Here is an 18,696-nt window from a genome sequence, read left to right as displayed (position 1 = left end):
AACATAGAATAAAAGAGTTAACATTACTGAACATGTTCTATGGCAGAGTACTTAGATTGTCTCATTTAATCTTACCAATTCAAGGAGTAGGTATTGATGAGGTTTTAGGGGTGATAGCGGGGCTCATGGGGTCCAGAGCCAAGGACATCTTTGGTGCAAAAACCGTGACTTTATTAAACCACGAGGACAGGAACCATGGGCAGAAAGAGTTGCCCAGGGACATGAGGAGAGACTGGTTATATACTATGGGGCTGGGGGAGGTAAAATCCAGGGGAAGTTTCCAGTGAGATTTTCATAGGTTAAAGAAGACTCCCAAGATAGTGGAGGCCTAGCTATTGTCAAACTAAGGTGGTTTTCCCTCTAGCAAAGCATTAGCATTAAGACCATAGGGAGTTCCTGGAGAAACATTTTACTCTGCCAGCTTCAAGTATTTGTCAATGGGCTGCAGGTTATAAGGTAATTTAGTTCTATCTGCCATTTCCTTCTGCCTTTGTCCCCCACATCAATAGGAGGGGTGATGGAGATTTAGGTCCTGCAGGATTATGATCTCTATCAGTTAACAATTTGTTTTCCCCCTTTCCTTTGTTTTTGGGCAGCCAGGAGTGCCTGAGAAATATCACACATATTCCACCTGGGGTGGGGGTCAGGGGAGGGGGTATGGCGGTGTTTGTGGCTGTCAGCTTGCCTTATGCTCCTTCATCTGGTACCATTATTATTCCCATTACATAGATAAAAAACTGAGGTTCAGAAAAGTTCATCCACACAGCTGAGTACACAGTAGGTCCAGGGCTTGGTCCCAGGTCTGAGTCCAAAACTCTGGTTCTCACCACTACTATGGTTCTGTAGAGGTGGCGGTGACGGTGGCGGGGGGCGGGGGGGGGGGCGGGGAGGAAGTTTCCTCTATTCTCTTAGGTTCAGTAGTTGGATCGTGTGAATTAAACTGGGAAAAAACAGATTAACAGAAAAGATTTGTTATGCATGCACATGGGGCCTCACAGAAAAGATGTGAAAACCCAAAGAAACATTTAGGCTTGAGAGCTTATAAGCCATTTTAACAAAGGGTGACAAATTGTGGACAAGAGACAAGACAAAGGAAAAGGGGATTGGGCTTCTAGAAGTCATAAATTGTAGGAAGGTAGATATATGGGGGAAGTTTATCAAAGTTAAGGGTTGTGTAGTAAGATTTGTTTATGCAGGCTCTTGTCCGTGCCATCTCCAGTGATAAGAATCATCTCTTCTTCCTGATATGGGAAAGGGGAGGAGGATACCTTCACAAAGGGAAATTTATACCCTGCTTTTAGGCAGAAAGGGAGAGTACAGAGTTTCCCCTGTGTCTGCTGTTCCTCAATTGCCTTCAGTTCACAATAATCCTTATGCCAAAGTGGCATGTTTTAGAGTGCTATATTCTGGTCCCCTTCAGTTCCCCAAGCACATAACACTGTTTCAATAGTTCTCGAGTATTTATTAAGTCTATTATATGTTCAGTATTATAAGGCTGGATTCTTGCCCTCAAGGAGTTTACACTAAGTATAGGAAGACAAAGCTTTCAGCTTCAGATAGGTCCCTCAGTGGGGACAGCTGCTCCTTACACTTGGACAGTTTCTAAGCTTACAAGTGCTTCACACACACCATTCTGTCTTCTGTCGGATTGCCACAAGCAAGTGAGGCAGCCTGGTTCTCGTATTTCTGTTTTACAGAAAACTGTCTTAGAAGTCAAGCAACTTACCCAAAGATCTCCAGCCTGGACATCTGTCTCCACTGTTCTGCTACACACACACACCACACACACACACACCTATATACAGCATCTGTATATAGTCATTTTTGCTAATGGAGCTGGTACTGACTAGCCAATCTAAACTGGCCCCTACATACCAATAATCATTAGGTGGAGGCTTTGAAGGAAATTTATCCCCCCCCCCCCCCCCCCAGTCTGTGGCTAATACAAGTTACTCATGTATGTAAATGAGCTGGACAAGTCCCTTGGACAGTACAGGTCACTTTTTTTTTTTAAATTATTATCTTTTTTAAATGTTTATTTATTTTTGAGAGAGGAAGACAGAGGGTGAATGGGGGAGGAGCAGAGAAAGAGGGAGACACAGAATCCCACGCAGGCTCCAGGCTCTGAACTGTCAGCACAGACCCTGACACGGACTCGAACTCAAGAACCGTGAGATAATGACCTGAGCTGAAGTCAGGCACTTAACCCACTCAGCCACCCCTACAGGTCACTCTTTTTAATTTTTTTTTTTAACATTTTATTTTATTTTTGAGACAGAGAGAGACAGAGCATGAACGGGGGAGGGGCAGAGAGAGAGGGAGACACAGATCGGAAACAGGCTCCAGGCTCTGAGCCATCGGCTCAGAGCCGGACGCGGGGCTCGAATTCACGGACCGCAAAATCGTGACCTGACCCGAAGTCGAACGCTCAAGCGACTGAGCCACCCAGGCGCCCCTACAGGTCACTCTTAAAGAGAGTGAGCTATTTGAGGTGGGATTTCCTATGGGCAGTTTGCTTCCTGTTAGCGCCTGGTAATGTGTCTGGAAAAGAACTAAACTGCATTTCATTGAAGACCTACTGCCACTCTATTACAAGTCCATACCAGAGTCCCCTTTTCCAGAATCTTCCACAACCCTGGGAAGTTTGGCAGAAACATCGGTTGGTTTTAACAGCCATTCCCAGTCAACCATCTTCTCCTTTGCCTCCCGTAGGATAGATGTCAACTCATTTCCCCAGATACTTTGCAGAGAGGGTGGTAAGGGAAGTCTGCTGTCGCAGCGGGCAGGTTTCTAGGAAATATTATTTTTTTCCCTATGAAAGGAGAAGACTGAAAAATGTATTCTCTTGCAGTTCTGGCCAGCTCCCTGCTTCCTGTTTTTGTCTGAGTTTCTGATGACATGTGAGATGGGAGCTGGAGCCAGGGCCGCAATAGCGGCAAAGCCAGGTTTGCGGAACGTAGGGGCAGTGGGAAGAGTCGAGGGGCGGGACCGGAGGGGGCGAAAAAATTGGCTGGCGTGTGGTGGCCGCGGGGCGCAGCGGAAACCCGGGGGCGGTAGGGCGGCGGATTAAGGCGCGCCTGCCGGTCACCGCTGCTAGTCAACCCACTCCTGCTCCAGGGACGAGGCCAGTCCTCAGTGGGAGGGGCACGTTCTGGGGCGTGGCCAGCCGGCCCGCAGAACCCCGCCTATTCGGGGGCGGGGCTGGTCGAAGGGGTGGGGCCGCGCTCCGCCGGGGCGTGGCCTGTGGAACCTCAGAACCTGAAGACTCGGGGTTGGGGCGCGCGTCTCCAGGCGCGGGGTTCCTCCTACGCAGCCTCCCATTCAAAAGATGCCGAAGGGGCGGCGAGGCGGCCAGAGCCCCACCATGAGCCAGCGTCCTGCTCCGCCCCTCTACTTCCCGTCCCTCTACGATCGCGGCGTCTCCTCGTCTCCGCTCAGCGACTTCAACATCTGGAAGAAGCTTTTCGTGCCGCTGAAACCTGGCGGGGCGGCGCCGGGGGGACGGTCCCTCCCTCAGGCGCCCCTGCCGCCGCCACCCGGCCTGGGGCCCCCGGGCGAGCGCCCCTGGCCCCCGCCCTGGCCTTCCGGCCTGGCCTCCATACCCTACGAGCCTCTGCGCTTCTTCTACTCGCCACCGCCAGGGCCCGAGGTGGCTGCCTCGCCCCTTGCTCCCTGCCCCTCGACTCCCCGGCTCGCCTCCGCCTCCCACCCCGAGGAGTTATGCGAGCTGGAGATCCGGATTAAGGAGCTGGAGCTACTCACCATCACTGGGGACGGCTTCGACTCCCAGCGCTGTGCGTGACCTCCTTGGCCGGCCTTGACTCGCACCCCCTTGGCTCCATGCCTCCCAAATCCCCTCCCCGGCAATGTGGCCACCGGCTAAGACTTCAGTCCAGATCCCAGATCGACAATCCCCGCCCCCAGCACCCAGATTCACTCCTCCTGGATTTCAACCGACGCCCTCCCTCATCACTGTCAGGATTTCGTGAACACTCTTGTCCCAAACTTCACCCTCCCTCCATCCTGAGCCCTTTTGGTAATCTGGACTCTCAGCCTCCAAACCTCCATCCACCACCACCCCATCCTGCACTTGACACCCCCTGCACCATGACTGTCCCGTCCCCTGTGGTAGTAATATTACCATCACCCGCCACACACAAACCCCTTCCTTCAGAGACCTGAGCTTTAGTGTTTACCTCCAACTGTGGTCCTCCATGTGAGGAGGGGGAAGCGAATAGCAGTTGGAGTGTCCGTAAGTAGAGGTGGGAATTGTGCAAGACCCAGAAAGCCCAAGGACAGTTCACTGAGGGCCTCTGGGGCCCTCCACTTCTTAATGCTGGAAGGTAACCTCCCTGTGAACCCTAGCCCTGGCTCTGGTAGTCCTCTCACCAGGGTTTTGGACTCTAGATGTTACATCTAAAGTCTTAGGGCTCTGGACGAGGGCAGACCAGGTGTGCTCTGATGTGGGCAGGATTCCTCTAGCATGCAAGCTGACTGATTGTTCTCCTTGAAGGGTAAAGTTAAATTTGATTCTACTCGGCACAAGGACCTCTCACACTGTAGAATATTCATTAGCCATAGGCTGTTCTGCAGACTGTCTTTCTATCACGTGTTCCGGCTAAGGCTTGCAGTTCAACACTGGAGGAGGGAAGATTGTTCTAGAAGGACTATCCCCGCTATTATAAACAACCACACAGGTTAAGTTGGCTCCCCTGCCACACACGGAAGGGGAGTATGAAATAACCTAAATGTTTAGGTTAATGTGGCCATGAGAATGGTCCCCAACTCGTCAGGCACCCTGTAAGGTCCTCTTCCCCAAAGGCACGGAAAAAATCCCTAGAAAACAGGCTGAGTCTTGGACCTCTTTACTACATTTGCTCCACTTAAACATGTTTTGGCTGTTAGGGGTTTTTTCCTACCCATGTTGGGTTCTGGGTTCATGCAGGGAGCACACAATTGCGTCCTAGAAGCTTACTTTGGAAGTGTTAGAAGAGCCCTTATCTTTACTACAGCCATGTTTGTTTTGCTCTCCTGCAGATAAATTCTTGAAGGCACTGAAAGATGAAAAGTTACAAGGACTGAAGACAAGGCAGCCTGGAAAGAAGTCAGCCTCTCTCTCCTGAGGATCTGCATCCCAGAGCTAGGGCAGCTGCCTCCTTAGGTGTTAGTGCTTAGATAATGTGTCCCATTTGTTGTCGTGTCAAAGATCATTATTTTCTGTTCTGTATTTACTGCTGTTCCCATTGCTCCCAGCATGTACTCCATATACAGTGCCCACTTGTGTGGTAAATCTCTTGGTTTGTCTGCTCTCTGTGCTGCTGCTGGGGGAGCTCTCTCACAGGGTCTGGAAGCTGCTGCCCAGCTGGCATTCAGGGGACCCCCCCCCCAACACCTCCCAGTGGAGGGAATTGGGAAAGCCAAGGGCAATATATATTTGGTTGTGGTGCCCCTACTCAGAAAGGCTCTTTGAGGACTGGAACAGATAGTTGGTTTTCAAACAGCTTTAGTCCTGGGAAGTGTTTTGTTGGATAGCTTTTGGACCACAACACTCTTTGATGATCTGATCAAAGCCATGATCCTTCCTAGAAATTCACGTGCTTATTATGTACCAGGTACCCTCCTAGACTCTTGGGATTGGGAGTTGGGGAGACACAGACAATAAATATCATAATATGGTATCACAGATAACCTGCTAAGGGGGAAACAAAAATAGTAGGGCAAGGTTGGTCAGGAGGGTCAGAAGAAAACAGGGTGGCATTTCAAATAAGGTTTCTAGAAGAGGTAACATTTAAATAAGGTGTGAAGGAAGTTGAGGGTGATAGCCATGTGGCACGTGGGGGAATGTTCCAGGCACAAGGGCCAGTGCAAAGGCTGAGGCTGGGGGCATACTGGGATGTTTTAGGGTCAGCAAAGAGCCCAGATGGCTGGAGCAGGAGGACTGAAGGGAGCATGGTAGGGTTGAGTGCAGAGGGTCCTTCCACATGGGACTTTGCAGCCATGGCAATGACTCTGGTTTTACTCCCAGTGGAGGATGCAGTAGTTAGAGGTTTTTCAGCCAAGTGATAGTGTCTGACTTGTGCTTGTAAGAGTAGACTAAGGAAAGAAGCAGGGAAAGCAGGAAGAAGGCTGTCATAATAATCCAACTAAGCAAGAAGTGATGGTGCAGCACAGTGTGGCCCCGCCCCACCTGTCCTTTCCCCCCTGCTAGGGCAGAGGTGTCTATGGCTTGTGGCACCACCCGTGAGGCCAGGTGCTGTCTTAAGGCAAGGAGGAGCGAGAGCTCAGCGACACAAGCCCACAAATAAAGAATATTTTAGGAAACAAGTCTTCATCGAGTGTAACATTTTGATGCTTGGCATCTGGATTTCCTTGTGCCCCCACTATGCCTGCAGCCACTGTGGAACATAGCCAAATATTTGTGACGTTTGGGCTTTGCGCAAAGAAAGGCATCTTAGAATCAAGTGAAGGAAGTGTCGAGGAGGGGGCGTGGCCAGCTCTTGACCAATAGCCCTGAGCCTGAGATTCACTCTTGGACTTGGCAACAAGGATTTAGTGTTGGTGATCTTGTCAAGAGCAGTTTCCGTTGAGTGATAGGGGTTTAACGCCCGACTCGAGTTGGTTTAAGAGAGAAGCGGGGGAGATGAATTGGAGACCATAGGTAGAGGAGACTCTTCCGAGGTCGTTAGCTGCCATGGAGAGCAGAGAACTAGAGCAGAAACTGGCAGGGCAAGCGGAGTGGAGAAGGCTTTCTTTATAAAGACGGGAGAAGTGACTGCCTGTGGTCGGGAGGGAGAAAAAGTGATGATGGAGGAGACGAGGAATTGCTGGAATTGTGCCTGGAGTGGACAGATAGGTGGGACCTATTTCTGTACGTGGAGCAGAGATGGTTCATCGGGAATCACACCAGGTCCCGTCTGTGGTGTGAGGATGCAGATGCCGGGAGATGGGGAAATGGCTGGTAGGAGCCAGGAAGTTGCATACACAGGCCCAAATGTTCCAGCAGTGACCAAGTGTCTGAGGACGCAAATGCGCATGCCTGCAAGGCCCAGCTGGGAACCGTGGAAGAGCGTGCAGGGAGCCCCGTGGAGACAAGCCAGCCGCGGTGCGTGCCGGGCAGCCGATCCCGAGTTCCAGCCGCGTGTTGCCCAGGCAAGAGCTGAGCACCATGTCAGGTGAAAGTTCCTGGCTTCTAAATCTTAACAGCGAATTCAAATGTTTCGAAAACGCAGTTGCAGCCGAACAAAGGCTGGTGGGTCCCGCAGTTTGTAAGCTCTGATCCACCGGTAGGAGTCCTCTTAACCCTGGGCAGGGATTCCAGGCCCTACTCCCCTCCCCCGGGAAGAAGGCAGATTTCTATTGCCCCAAGCCGGTTGTTGCTGGAGAAGCTCCCTTGTTCACCCTGGAAAAATTCAGGCTGGCAAAGCCAGTGAGAAGGGCTGGAGAATTTTAATGAGAGGGTGGGGAAAACCAAGGGCAATGTATCTAGTGGGGGCCTGTTTCCCATCCCCTCCCCCATCCCAGTAGCTCTCGCCCCCTGAGGACCCCTAACCACTCACCTCCTTCCCCATCACGCTCATAAGATTGGCCACCTATTTATTAATTGCATACCATGTGCCTAGCAGAGAGAGACAATTGACATGAACAATTCAATCCTCACCATCGCCTTGTGGAGTAGGCACGACACTTGGCGTGTTTTATAAGTGAGGGAAGAGAGGCTCCTCCAGAATAAAATGGAATGGAAGAGACCGCTCGCCAAAGAAGAGGATATTGGCAGATGAAACGGACAGGAGTCCTGATTGAGAGGACAGCATATGCAAGGAATAATAGATGAAGGCGGTGGCGTGCCGGAGCCAGCTTGAAAAGCTTGTGAGAGCCAATTGTTAAAATTCAGGAATTTTGTAAGCTGGTTGTTAAAGACATCCGTTATTAAAAAGTAAACTGCATCAGGGCGCCTGGGTGGCTCAGGCGGTTAAGCGTCCAGCTCTTGATTTCCAGTCAGGTCATGATCTCATGGTTCTTGAGATCGAGCCCCGTGTCGGGTACTATGCTGACAGTGCAGAGCCTGCTTGGGATTCTGTCTCTCGCAAAATAAAGAAATGAACATTAAAAAAATTAAACTGTTTCAACTCACAAACTATATTTACAACTAAGTTTAATAGAGATTCAAAATCCATCACTTCCTAATTATTTTGCTACATTTTACAACTAGCTATGTTCTTCAGGCTATGTCTATTTGCACCACTATAGTTGGTGGAAATACTATATAATGGTGTAATAATGTGCATTACTTCCTGATAATGTCATGTTGGTATTTTGATATTGGCCATCATGAGAGTTTTTACACCGTGGAAACTGGTGAATGTAGAAATCAGGTTTGTTCCTACCCATCTCCACTCCCCCAAAGTGTTGGTTGTTGAACATTTACTAGCACACCACCAGATACGAAACAGAAGTACCACTTTGTTCATAACTGAGCTAAATAAAGAGAAAGCTGCTCTGAAGCATTTGAAGTTGGGCTGAAGGTATAAACGAGGCTTCCTTCTTCCTCTGGCCTGATTGGCCCACTCCGTTGTAAACATGACAGAGGCAGGAAAGAAGCTCCTGGTCAGGCCTGGCCACAAAGGCTGTACCCTGAAATAAATAGGCTTTCATGGAGCACGTATGTGCTGACCTAAGATCTCGTAAGCCTACCCTCTGGTAACATGGGGCCCAAGGAATGTTCTGGACTCTGGTCAATCAGATTAGTGACTTCTACTTTCTGGTAATTAGGGCACAGGGAATCTAGAGGTAAAATACCCTGCAGGTGGGGGACTGAAGTCCCTCCTCTCCAGTGGTAACTGTTTTGAGCAAGATAGAACATGGAACTTTATTGAACATGAAACCAGCTGTATATACCGCACCCCCTTCATCACAGATCTGTTAGTCCTGAGGGAAATACAAAATTTAAGTGTAATGGGAAAACCTCCCACTTCTTTATGCAAGTGATTTGTTCCCCACTCTACAGCCAAAGGAGTCAGGCAGGATCTGGGCCCGCAGGAGCCTGACTTCTAGGAAGAGAAGGAAGAGAGAGCCTATCACCGCTTTAACGTTTTCGCGGGAAGTGAACATGGGTGCCTCCTGGCACACCCGCCTTTTCAACAGTGTCTTGATTTTGTCGCCAACCAGATCTGTGGCCTTGAGAAAGTCACCCAACCCCTCTGAACCTGTTTCCTCATCTGTAAAATGGAGACGTTGCTCTCACAGGATGGTTGGTGGGGGTCAAGAAATAAGGTGACAGATGTGAAGCTGCCCCCAGTTGGGAGGAAGGTGAGTCTTTTTTCTTGAGAGGGCCTACCACATTTCTTCCAGGCAGCACCCCATCGCCCACAGTGGACAAGCCAAGGGCTCAGCCTCTCTGCAGGTGGGTCCTCTGAGGGAGGGCTGTGGCCACCCACCACCCGGCGCCTTCACCTTCCACACCAGGGAGTCAGCTCACACAGAAGGTGCGTGCGCAGCGCCTGGAGGAAACAGAACTAGAGGGGAACCCGAAAAATGAATCCCTGAGCTGAGAATCCACCTATCTCAGGGTTTCTTTTGGTTGTGGGGTAGGGGGTGTGGGGGGAACAGAGTGGCTCTAACTAGCTTAAGTAACAAGAGGGGCTGACAGGGAGGTTCTCTGGTTGCAAGCAATAGAAACTAACATGAGAGAAATGTTAAGAAAGGAGGCATCCAGGTCTCTAGAAGGAAAGGAACGCGGTGCTGCCAGTGGAGGGCTGCACTGAAACTTTCCATCCTCAGAGAGGAAATGTGGTTGGGGCTCCACCCCGGCTCCAAGTCCATCTCTGTCCATGTTGGGGAGGGAGGGGTGGCCAGGCTCCTGTGACGGCAGCCCCCTCCAGCACTCAGAGTGGGGGGACAAGCTGCGTTCAAAGACACCACATGTCCCTCATGGGCCTCATGCTGATTGGTGCGTGGCCTCTTATCTCTTCCTCCACATTCCTGCCTCGCCCTCCTCGTAAAGTAACTCCTCAGTGACTCACACAGCCACACTGGGCTTCCTATTCGCAACCCACAGCAAACGGTTTCCTAGTCCCAGTTCCTAGGAGTTATGTCACAAGCTGGGGGAGAGGGGAGCCAGAGCGGCGAAGGTCACACAGTCAGCAGGGTCCGGAAGGAGGATTCCTCTGGAGGGAGGAATCAATCAGTATCAGCGATTCCATCTGTCCATTCACAGACTCACCGAGGATTATTAATCTCATCTCAGAGTTGATCTGAATGCAGCTGGTTCTGTAACTCTGAACACTGCATATAAATTAAGCCTGCATTCATTTTACTCCTTTGTTCATTTATTCATCCAAGCATTCTTCCAATGAAGCAGGTTCTTCACTTTGAGCCTCTTTTCTCATCTGGAAAACGTGCGTGATAATACCCCCTGCTTGGGGTTGTTTCAAATGAAGTGAGATAACGTGTGTAAAGCGCTCAGCTCACGACCTGACACCACCATTTTGCTTGGTAGGGTTTGCTGGGCACATTTTGCACCCGGGTTTCTGGTCCTTAACACAAAACCCTCTTGTTTCTCTCATGGTGGGACCCACTAGGTGGCAGCCCGAACTTAGAAGTGGGAGGGAAAAGACCCCCCCCCCCCCCCCCGCCCCCACCCCCCTTTGCTTTCTAGTCCTCTCGCATCCAGAGCTGACATGTATCAGCTTGTTCATTAGTATACAGGAAAAAATCTAGTTTCGAAACCTGTGAGGAGGAGGAGACATTCGGCCATTCACTGCAAAAATAAACACAGGTGCAGGCCGGGGGCCTTTCTGAGACGCTGCAGGCGGCTGCCTGCTGAGAGGCACATTTTACTCATGTGGGGTGGGGGTGGGGGGATCTCTTTTCAGAACCAGTTGCAAGGTGAAAAGTCCGGTTCACATGAATAGAAGAAGCTAGACTGAAAACTCATTAACACTTATTGTCTGTGTTGGTCTGCCGGGGCTGCTATACCCAAATTCTGCAGACTGTGGGGCTTAAGCAAGAGATGTTTACTTCTCACAGTTCTGTAGGCTGGTAAGCCCAAGCCCAAGGTGCAGGCCAGTTCTTGTTCCTGGTGAGAGCTCTCGTCCTGGCTTGCAGTTGGCTGCCTTCTTGCTGTGTCCTTACATGGCAGAGAGAGTTCTGGTGTCTCGTCCCCTTCTTATAAGCACACTGATCCTATCTTGGGGACCCCACCCTCATGATCTCATCCAAATATAATTACCTCCCAAAGTCTCCCTCTCCATATACCAGCACATCGGGGATTAACATACAGGTTTGGGGCGATGGGGGGGCCGGGGGGGGTGGCACAAGTCAGTCTGTAGCATCATCTACAGTGTATTCCTAGTTATTCCTCCCTCCTGTCATTTATCTACCTAGTTCCTATTAGTCATATATATATATATATATATATATATATACACACACCATCCAACCATTAATGGATGACAATAATAAATAAATAGGCAGATAGACAACAGTCCCTAAGTAAGTACATATCTCTCTCTCTACTTACATATAAATAAACAAACATAAATATATATAAATACAGATATTTATCTCTTGGCTGTTGTCTATCTATTATCTGTTATTATTGTTATCCATGAATGGATGGATGGTCTAGACCTATGCTGTCTAATAGAACTTTCTGCAATGATAGAAATGTTCTGAGTCTGTGCTGTTTAATAGAGAAGCCACTAGCCACATGTGGCTGTTGAGACTTGACATGTGGCTAATGCAATCGAGGAACTGGATTTTAAATTTTATTTCATTCTAATTATTATATTTCTGTATATTTTATTTTTTATTATTTTATTTTAGAGAGAGAATGAGCCGGGGAGAGGGGTAGAAGGAGAGAGAGAATCTTAAGCAGGCTCCATGCTCAGTGCTGAGTCCAATGAGGGGCTCGATCCGATGACCCTGGGATCATGACCTGACCTAAAATCAAGAGTCGGACATTCAACCAACTGAGCCACCCAGGTGCCCCATTATATTTCAGTTTAAATAGCCACATGGGTTACTGGCTACTGTGTTGGACAGCTCAGATCTAGACAGAGGTATATAAATAAATAATAATCCATCATGCTCGTAGGGTGTCATGCAGGTATAAGCCAGGCACTTTCTCCTTTCAGCTCTATAGTCACATCATAAACTAGATCTTCTCTTCATTTCACAGATAAGGCTCAAAGAGGGGACATGACTTGTCCAAAGTAACTAGAATGAGGTAAAAGTGAGGTTCAAATCCAGGTCTGAATGATTGCAAATCCTAAAATGGGGATCCCTATACCCATGTGGTAACAATGGTCATGGCATAGATTCAGAGCTACAGTAAAACCTTTAAAAAAGATTTTAGTGTCCTCTTACTCCATATGTAGCTTAAAATGAAGACAATTCCCCCACTTCCACCCCATGGCGACTACATTACTTTTTTTGCCCTAAATATCAAATGATATTTTAACATTCTCCATCTTCCCCCCAACCTCCCATTCATTTCCCTCCCCCTCATTTTGAGTACCTGCCTTGCTGAAGCCCTAATTCTGCTTAATCTTTGGCCAGGTAAGCCAACATCATGTATACAAGGTATGAGGTTTATCCTGTATTGATTGCAGGGTACAGAGCCAGATAATTTCCCCACTAAATTCTCTTCCAACTCAGTAAGTCTGGGATTGTATAATTTCAGAAAAAAGATACATCCTTTCATCACACGGCGATTTCTAATATTCTGAGAATTTGTAAATGCTTGTTAAAATCTTTTTCTTATGGGGAATGGAGAAATTAATTTTAAGTGACAGAAAAGACAAGATGTGAGCAGAATCGCCTCTAACACCTTGGAAAGAAAATTATCACTAAGACAACGTGCTTTATTTCAAATGCAAATTTTGCCAAGAAAAAAACAAACTCAATTTCAACTAAGCTCAACAGACAAATGCAGCAAAGAAATGGTATCCTTGCAAAGCTCTACCTGATTCACCTAGATTTGCTCCATTGAGCGCTATATTTCAGAGGCTGAATAAAAACCAAAACCCATTCATTAATAACCCAGTGCATTCTGAATGGCACTTTATTGGTATGAACAATGTAAAATGAAAGTATTCGGTGTACTGTGGTTTCATTTGTAAAATATGCGGTTCCTGAAATTTTCATTTGGATTGCAATTGTCCCCAATCGGTCCAATTGTTCCCAATTGGATTGGATTGTCCCCAAATCGGTTATTCCTTTTCTTACAATTTGGGTGCCTGATTTCATTTGACAGCTCTGAAATTTGGGTTTATAACATTTGTTGATTCTTGGAAGATGGCAATTTGCTCTCTGTCCCCAAGGAGATATTGTGGGCATCCTCCTCCCTAGTTAAAGATCACTGATAAGGAAAACTGTGTAACATCATTAGAAGATGCAACTGTAGACTCTGTCCTTTCTAAACCTAAATGTTTCCAGAAGGAAGGGGACTTTGGTTTTCATTTGGATGCATTTGTTTTTTATTTCATCTGCCTCTTACAAGCTGGAAAATGCACTGAATGAAAGGTGGTCCTTCACACGTTGGGCTCTGTGTCTCAAGGATCAATCTTTCCTGATCGTAAGTTCTGCGAGGGGCAGCGCTGTGTCCTGTTCACTGTTGAATCCTCATCACTTAGCGTGGAGTCTGCTGCAGAGTAGGTACTTAGGAAATGTTTGCTCAGCCAATGAAGAGCTGGCTGGATGGCTATGTGGAAGGTTCTATCAGTGCTTCCTGTATAGTTCCAATGAGATGAAAGATTAATGATCCATAGGATAAAACCGTGCCCATAATGCATGGTCCTGGCAGAAAGGCAGCCCTGGAGCCTTTCTTCAGCCCTCATTTCTGCTCAGGTGTGGCATCTGATTTCTGGTCCTAGTCTTTGGTTCTCTTACCTGGGCCCATTCTAAGGAATTGGTCCCCCAAACACCGAAGGCTAGTATAGGACCTACCAGTTTTGGTGACAAAATCTTAAGGAGAAGTAAACTCTTAGTTTCCAAAGCACCTGGATATGAATATATGAAGCAATTCATACAATTTGGCAGCTCTGTGTTTTCAGTCTTAAGACTTTCCAGGCCCTTTCTTTTAACATTACCAATTTTAATCTAGAAAATGGGTCTTCTCCAGGAGGATGCAAATAGCTTTTGACTTTGCCATCACAAATCCTAGCAGCGTAAGGTGAAGCAGGAATAATCTAATCCAACATCTGGCTTACTTGTAGACTCTGTGCCCCAAATCCAACTGTTTCCAAATATCCTGTGGGCAAGACATCTATCTGGGTGGTAGCCTGATTTTTCATTAGGTTGTGTTGGTGTCACTAGAGATATGGCCTCAAGAGGTGTGGCCTCCACAGGCCCTTTGGGTCTCCCAAAGGCTGTAGCTACCAACTGTGATGGAGTTGGCACCAGGGGCAAATGCAAACTCTTTTATATGTTCAGTGAAAGTCCATCAGAGTCCAGAGCAAGCTCATATAGCCCATTTAGAGACCAGGTAACCTGGAGGGCCTTTACCTTCAAGAGTTTGCTAGAATTCTTTGGTTTGGAGGAGGGGTTGGTGGTGAAACTGTTAGGCTAATAAAACTTTATTTCAGTTCTAAGGAGTCAGATGGACTCTCTTTAAATATGAGTTATATGTTTATGTGAAAACAGGAACACTGAAAGGTTAAAATGAAGCGCCCAACTGTGCAAACCAGTATTTTGCCACAACCACACCTCCAAGACATCATAGAGAGACTCCAAGCAATTATGTTTCTTGCTAACCGTCTGTGTACATTTTACAGGTAATTGACCGTTGACCACTCCCTCACTAATGTTTCCATTATGTGGTTCCACACCCTTCCTTAGGTGCATTCTTTCCAGTTTTCAGTGGCCAGCAGAGCTCATGAATTGGATGCGTGACAGTGACTCACAGAAGTCTAGAGATCATCCTTTGGAATAAGTTTGCTCTCCTTTTTCTGATGGGACCGCAGTAGGGAAAGGCTGGGATTGCCATGTGTCTTTTCCAGCTCCCTGCGTCTGTGTCTGTCTGCCATTCCTGGGATGAATGGCACTTCCCTATATTTGATCATTTCATTTGTCCTGAAGGTTCAGAGCAGCCAGGGTCCAGGAGGGAAGAAAAAGAAAATGGAGGCAGAGGGAACCCCTCCGTTCCTGGGCACACTGGCCCTATTCTCTGCAATGGTGAGTGAGCACCATAAAATTTTGTGGAGGCTCCAGGTTTAGTCCCCATCACCGCAGCAAGACAGTGGCTTTGGGAGTGTTTTTTGTGCACATGTGAGCCCTCTTTACAGAGGGGCAGAGAGAGGGGTAAAAGTTGCTTCTTCAGTCTCTAAGTACTTCTGAGTACTTGCAGAGAGCTTCAGACTAGGCTCCAGTGAGAAACAACATGCAGTTACTGTCCAAGCTGAGTCTGAATGGAGCCACAAAAGCCCCCGGGTTGTGGCTCTCCATTAGGACACAGGGACTCCTCCAAAACACTCAGAGTTGGTTTTCGTTTGTCTATTTTTGTTACAGGAGATAGTTTTACTTACCTATATTCTAAGTCTCCTTGGCCTCAAGGCTACTTCTTACTCAATATTCTGTTTTCTTAGACCTTTGCTCTGAATATAGCCCATCATGGCCTCTGAGGCTTGACCATTGAGTTTCAGCATCTGTTGCTAATAGACTCCGTGTCTTGGTATTTCCTACAGAGAGAATCCAGTTGGCTTGGCCCCATGTGCTGAGCTACATTTCTTGTGGCTGGTCAGCCTATGAATTTGTGGCTCCTGGGTCAGAAGGGTCTCCTGTTCAATCAGCGTACATCAGAGGGCAGGGCATTGATACAACACACAAATAGGGCTGAACGTAAGGCAGACATCATGATTGCTGGGACTAGCAAAGGCAGGGAAAGGTAGGTGGTCTTGGAAGTTTGTGTCCCATACCAATGTCATCCTGGACTCCTTGGGAGCCACTGACCTGGATGGGACTTCTTTATGCTCTGAGAAGGGCATATGACAAGACATTGGCTTATTCTGCCCTGGGTGCCCTGGGAAGTCATTGGCTCCAAGATCACAGTCATGGGTGTGTTGACTGGATGGCCAGGGGTGAGTTCTTTTTGGCCAAGGAGCTCATGCCTCAGGCTGGGATGGCTTCTGAGACCACAATAGGTGCTCTTGTCCGATAACTCACTGTGCAGTTGGATTGTGAAGGGGATTCCATCTCACCATATAGAGGAAATAGAATGAGAAAGTAGGCAGGTTTGGGGGAATGAAAGCTTATGCCTTTTATTTTAAAATAAAAAAATTCTACCAGCATATGAACACTCTGTTCCTGCACAGGCCAAAGATGTACGAAGTTAATCAGAAAGCAAAGCATAAAGTGACAACAGCTAGAGTCCAAGTTCCTGTTCAGTACTTATCTTTGCCTCATGTGTATCTAATGTGGTTGGTGGGAATCGCCAGCCTAGGTTTTCCACCCTGAGTGAAAGCACAAGTACAAGTGCTTGTATTGCCTCTGAAATGTAAACAGTGACAACAGCAACAGCAAAATACAGCTCCACATGAGGCTGGCTTTTGTGGGCAGTTCCAGAGTTGGGAACATTTTCATTTTTTTATTTTATAGAATATATATTATTTTATTTTATAGAATTTGTGACCAATTAGTTCAGTAGATAGAAGGAGCTAAAATATTTCACCACACAAGACAGAATTATGAAGCTAATACTTTAGTAAGAATGCCTTCAAATATACTTCTCAAATCATTTTCAGATACAATATGCTATATGCTCCTCACAAACATCATGGGAGGTAGGATGTGTTATACTTACTGTTTCAAAAAAATTTTTTTATGTTTATTTATTTTTGAAAAAGAGGGAGACACAGTATGGGTCGGGCAGGGGCAGAGAAGGGGAGACACAGAATCAGAAGCAGGCCCTAGGCTCTGAGCTGTCAGCACAGAGCCCGATGCGGGGCTCAAACCCACGAACCGCGAGATCATGACCTGAGCCGAAGTCGGACACTTAACCGACTGAGCCACCCAGGTGCCCCATTATACTCAATTTATAGATAAGGAGTCAGAAAATGGTTTAGAGTGATTTGTCTAAGGCCTTGACTATTCATGGCTTCTTCAAGATTTCCAGACCAATGAATGATATATTCTGATTCTGTTTGGTACAAACCTTCTCTCAGTTAGTATGTGGGTGGGGTGAATTTAAATATAAGCAAGAGATGGGGGAAATAAGGTGAGGTCACAGTTAATTTATGTAATATACATTGACAGCCTCCCTCCATAATTTATAAAAGTCTGGCCAAGGTCAGAGAATGAAAATAATCAATTTCTAGATTTCATTATGTAATTGCTTTCACTAAAGTATGGGTTTGACATATGGAGACAAATTCTGCCACCTCACAAATGTCCCTGTTTTTGAAACCTGCGTAGTCAAAGCAACTTAACATTGTCTAAAAGGATTTGTTTCTGGCACTATTCTATTTCCTAAATTTTCCTTCCAGAAGCCCCCTACATTTTAGTACTTACCACAGGCTAGGACTCTAATCTGTAACCATTCACCTTGCGAAATCAAGAGACCTTTCAATTCTCAGGACACTAACTTATTATCTTTGGAAGGGCAGAGCCACAATAATATCAATTCCACTTGACACTAACTTTGCTTCAAAAGACTCTATAAAGAGACTCATCAATTTCCTCATCCATGCAGGTGTGTGGTGGTGAGCTACATTTAATGGCACCTGAGCTAAGATCATGCGATTCAATTTACAAGTATTTATTATCTGCTGAGCAAGATGTGGTGCTACCTGGGGCTTGACCACAAATCATTCTTAGACCCAGAAGTCGTATCAGTAGCACTGCTGCTGGGATGGCACGTGGTTGGGGCAAGGCCGGCCAGTCCACCAGGGTTTCAAATGCATGCATTTCCACCTGACGCGCAAGTCAAGGGGGACAGTCCTCTCTGCGGCAGTTTCCACAGGGATGGCTCACTTGCTGTCTGGAGTGCTGATCAATTCCAGTGCCGAGGAGTTTCCTTTTGAAGGTTCTGCCCACCCACGCTCCTCCTCTGGTCTGGGAACTAGCCCCCAACAAAGGCTCTTACTGAAAGAGTCAGTCCAGGAGGCCACGCTTGCCTTACAGGATTCTACCTCCTTGGTTATAGCTGATTGGATAGGCACAGGACCCAAGGGTGGCTCCTCCACAGGCCGATGGACTGGACCGCTCAGAGTCTCAATATTTGGGAAGAGATGGTACCAGAAAGGGGTGGGTACAGGAAAGAAAAGGTGGTGCAGAGTGGGTCCTGGGATGGATTCTCGGCTGTGTACACAGTAAAGAGAAAACAGAGAATGCTAGAAGGCCAAGGGAAGCAAGAGAACTGAGCAAATACACAGAATATACAGAGAGAAACAGAGATGAAAGCACATACAGAGAGAAGATGTGAGAGAATGCAAGAGTGTCCCATGTGGGAGCTGTGTTTTGTTTCTATGAAATGGCCCTGTGTTCTCTCCGTCAACCCCCACACTTTTGAGCAAGTGTGAACTGTCCCTGCAAAGGTCTTTGACTAGAATACCTTCAAGGTGGGACTGACTATAGGGGAGAATTTAATTTCTAAAGCATGGATCTGAGTCAGTTACTGCTCTAAGCTGGATCACTATATTTCCCTAAGAGTGTTTAGCTGTATTTTGTAAGCAAAGTCCAAACTATTTTCTGGTGTGTGGT

At 47.3% G+C, this 18,696-nt stretch overlaps 2 protein-coding genes across 2 annotated transcripts; both read left to right on the top strand.

The window, feature by feature from the left end:
* The first annotated feature begins 3,248 nt into the window (after window positions 1-3,248).
* On the top strand, window positions 3,249-5,294 carry CD1H11orf91 (chromosome D1 C11orf91 homolog). Its single transcript, XM_042906881.1, has 2 exons — window positions 3,249-3,794; window positions 5,038-5,294. Exons 1-2 carry the CDS (start codon window positions 3,329-3,331, stop codon window positions 5,121-5,123), a joined length of 552 nt encoding a protein of 183 aa, XP_042762815.1. The 5' UTR covers window positions 3,249-3,328; the 3' UTR covers window positions 5,124-5,294.
* A 1,038-nt stretch (window positions 5,295-6,332) lies between these two features.
* On the top strand, window positions 6,333-15,182 carry LOC122201274. Its single transcript, XM_042907170.1, has 3 exons — window positions 6,333-7,172; window positions 9,349-9,482; window positions 15,079-15,182. The coding sequence occupies exons 1-3, from the start codon at window positions 6,802-6,804 to the stop codon at window positions 15,180-15,182; spliced, it is 609 nt and encodes a 202-aa protein (XP_042763104.1). The 5' UTR covers window positions 6,333-6,801.
* Window positions 15,183-18,696: the final 3,514 nt, after the last annotated feature.

This window comes from Panthera leo, chromosome D1 (genome assembly GCF_018350215.1).
Source record: "Panthera leo isolate Ple1 chromosome D1, P.leo_Ple1_pat1.1, whole genome shotgun sequence".
Classification (NCBI taxonomy): domain Eukaryota; kingdom Metazoa; phylum Chordata; class Mammalia; order Carnivora; family Felidae; genus Panthera; species Panthera leo.
The sequence above is the reverse complement of the archived record's forward strand: the minus strand, read 5'-3'. Positions and strand labels throughout refer to the sequence as shown.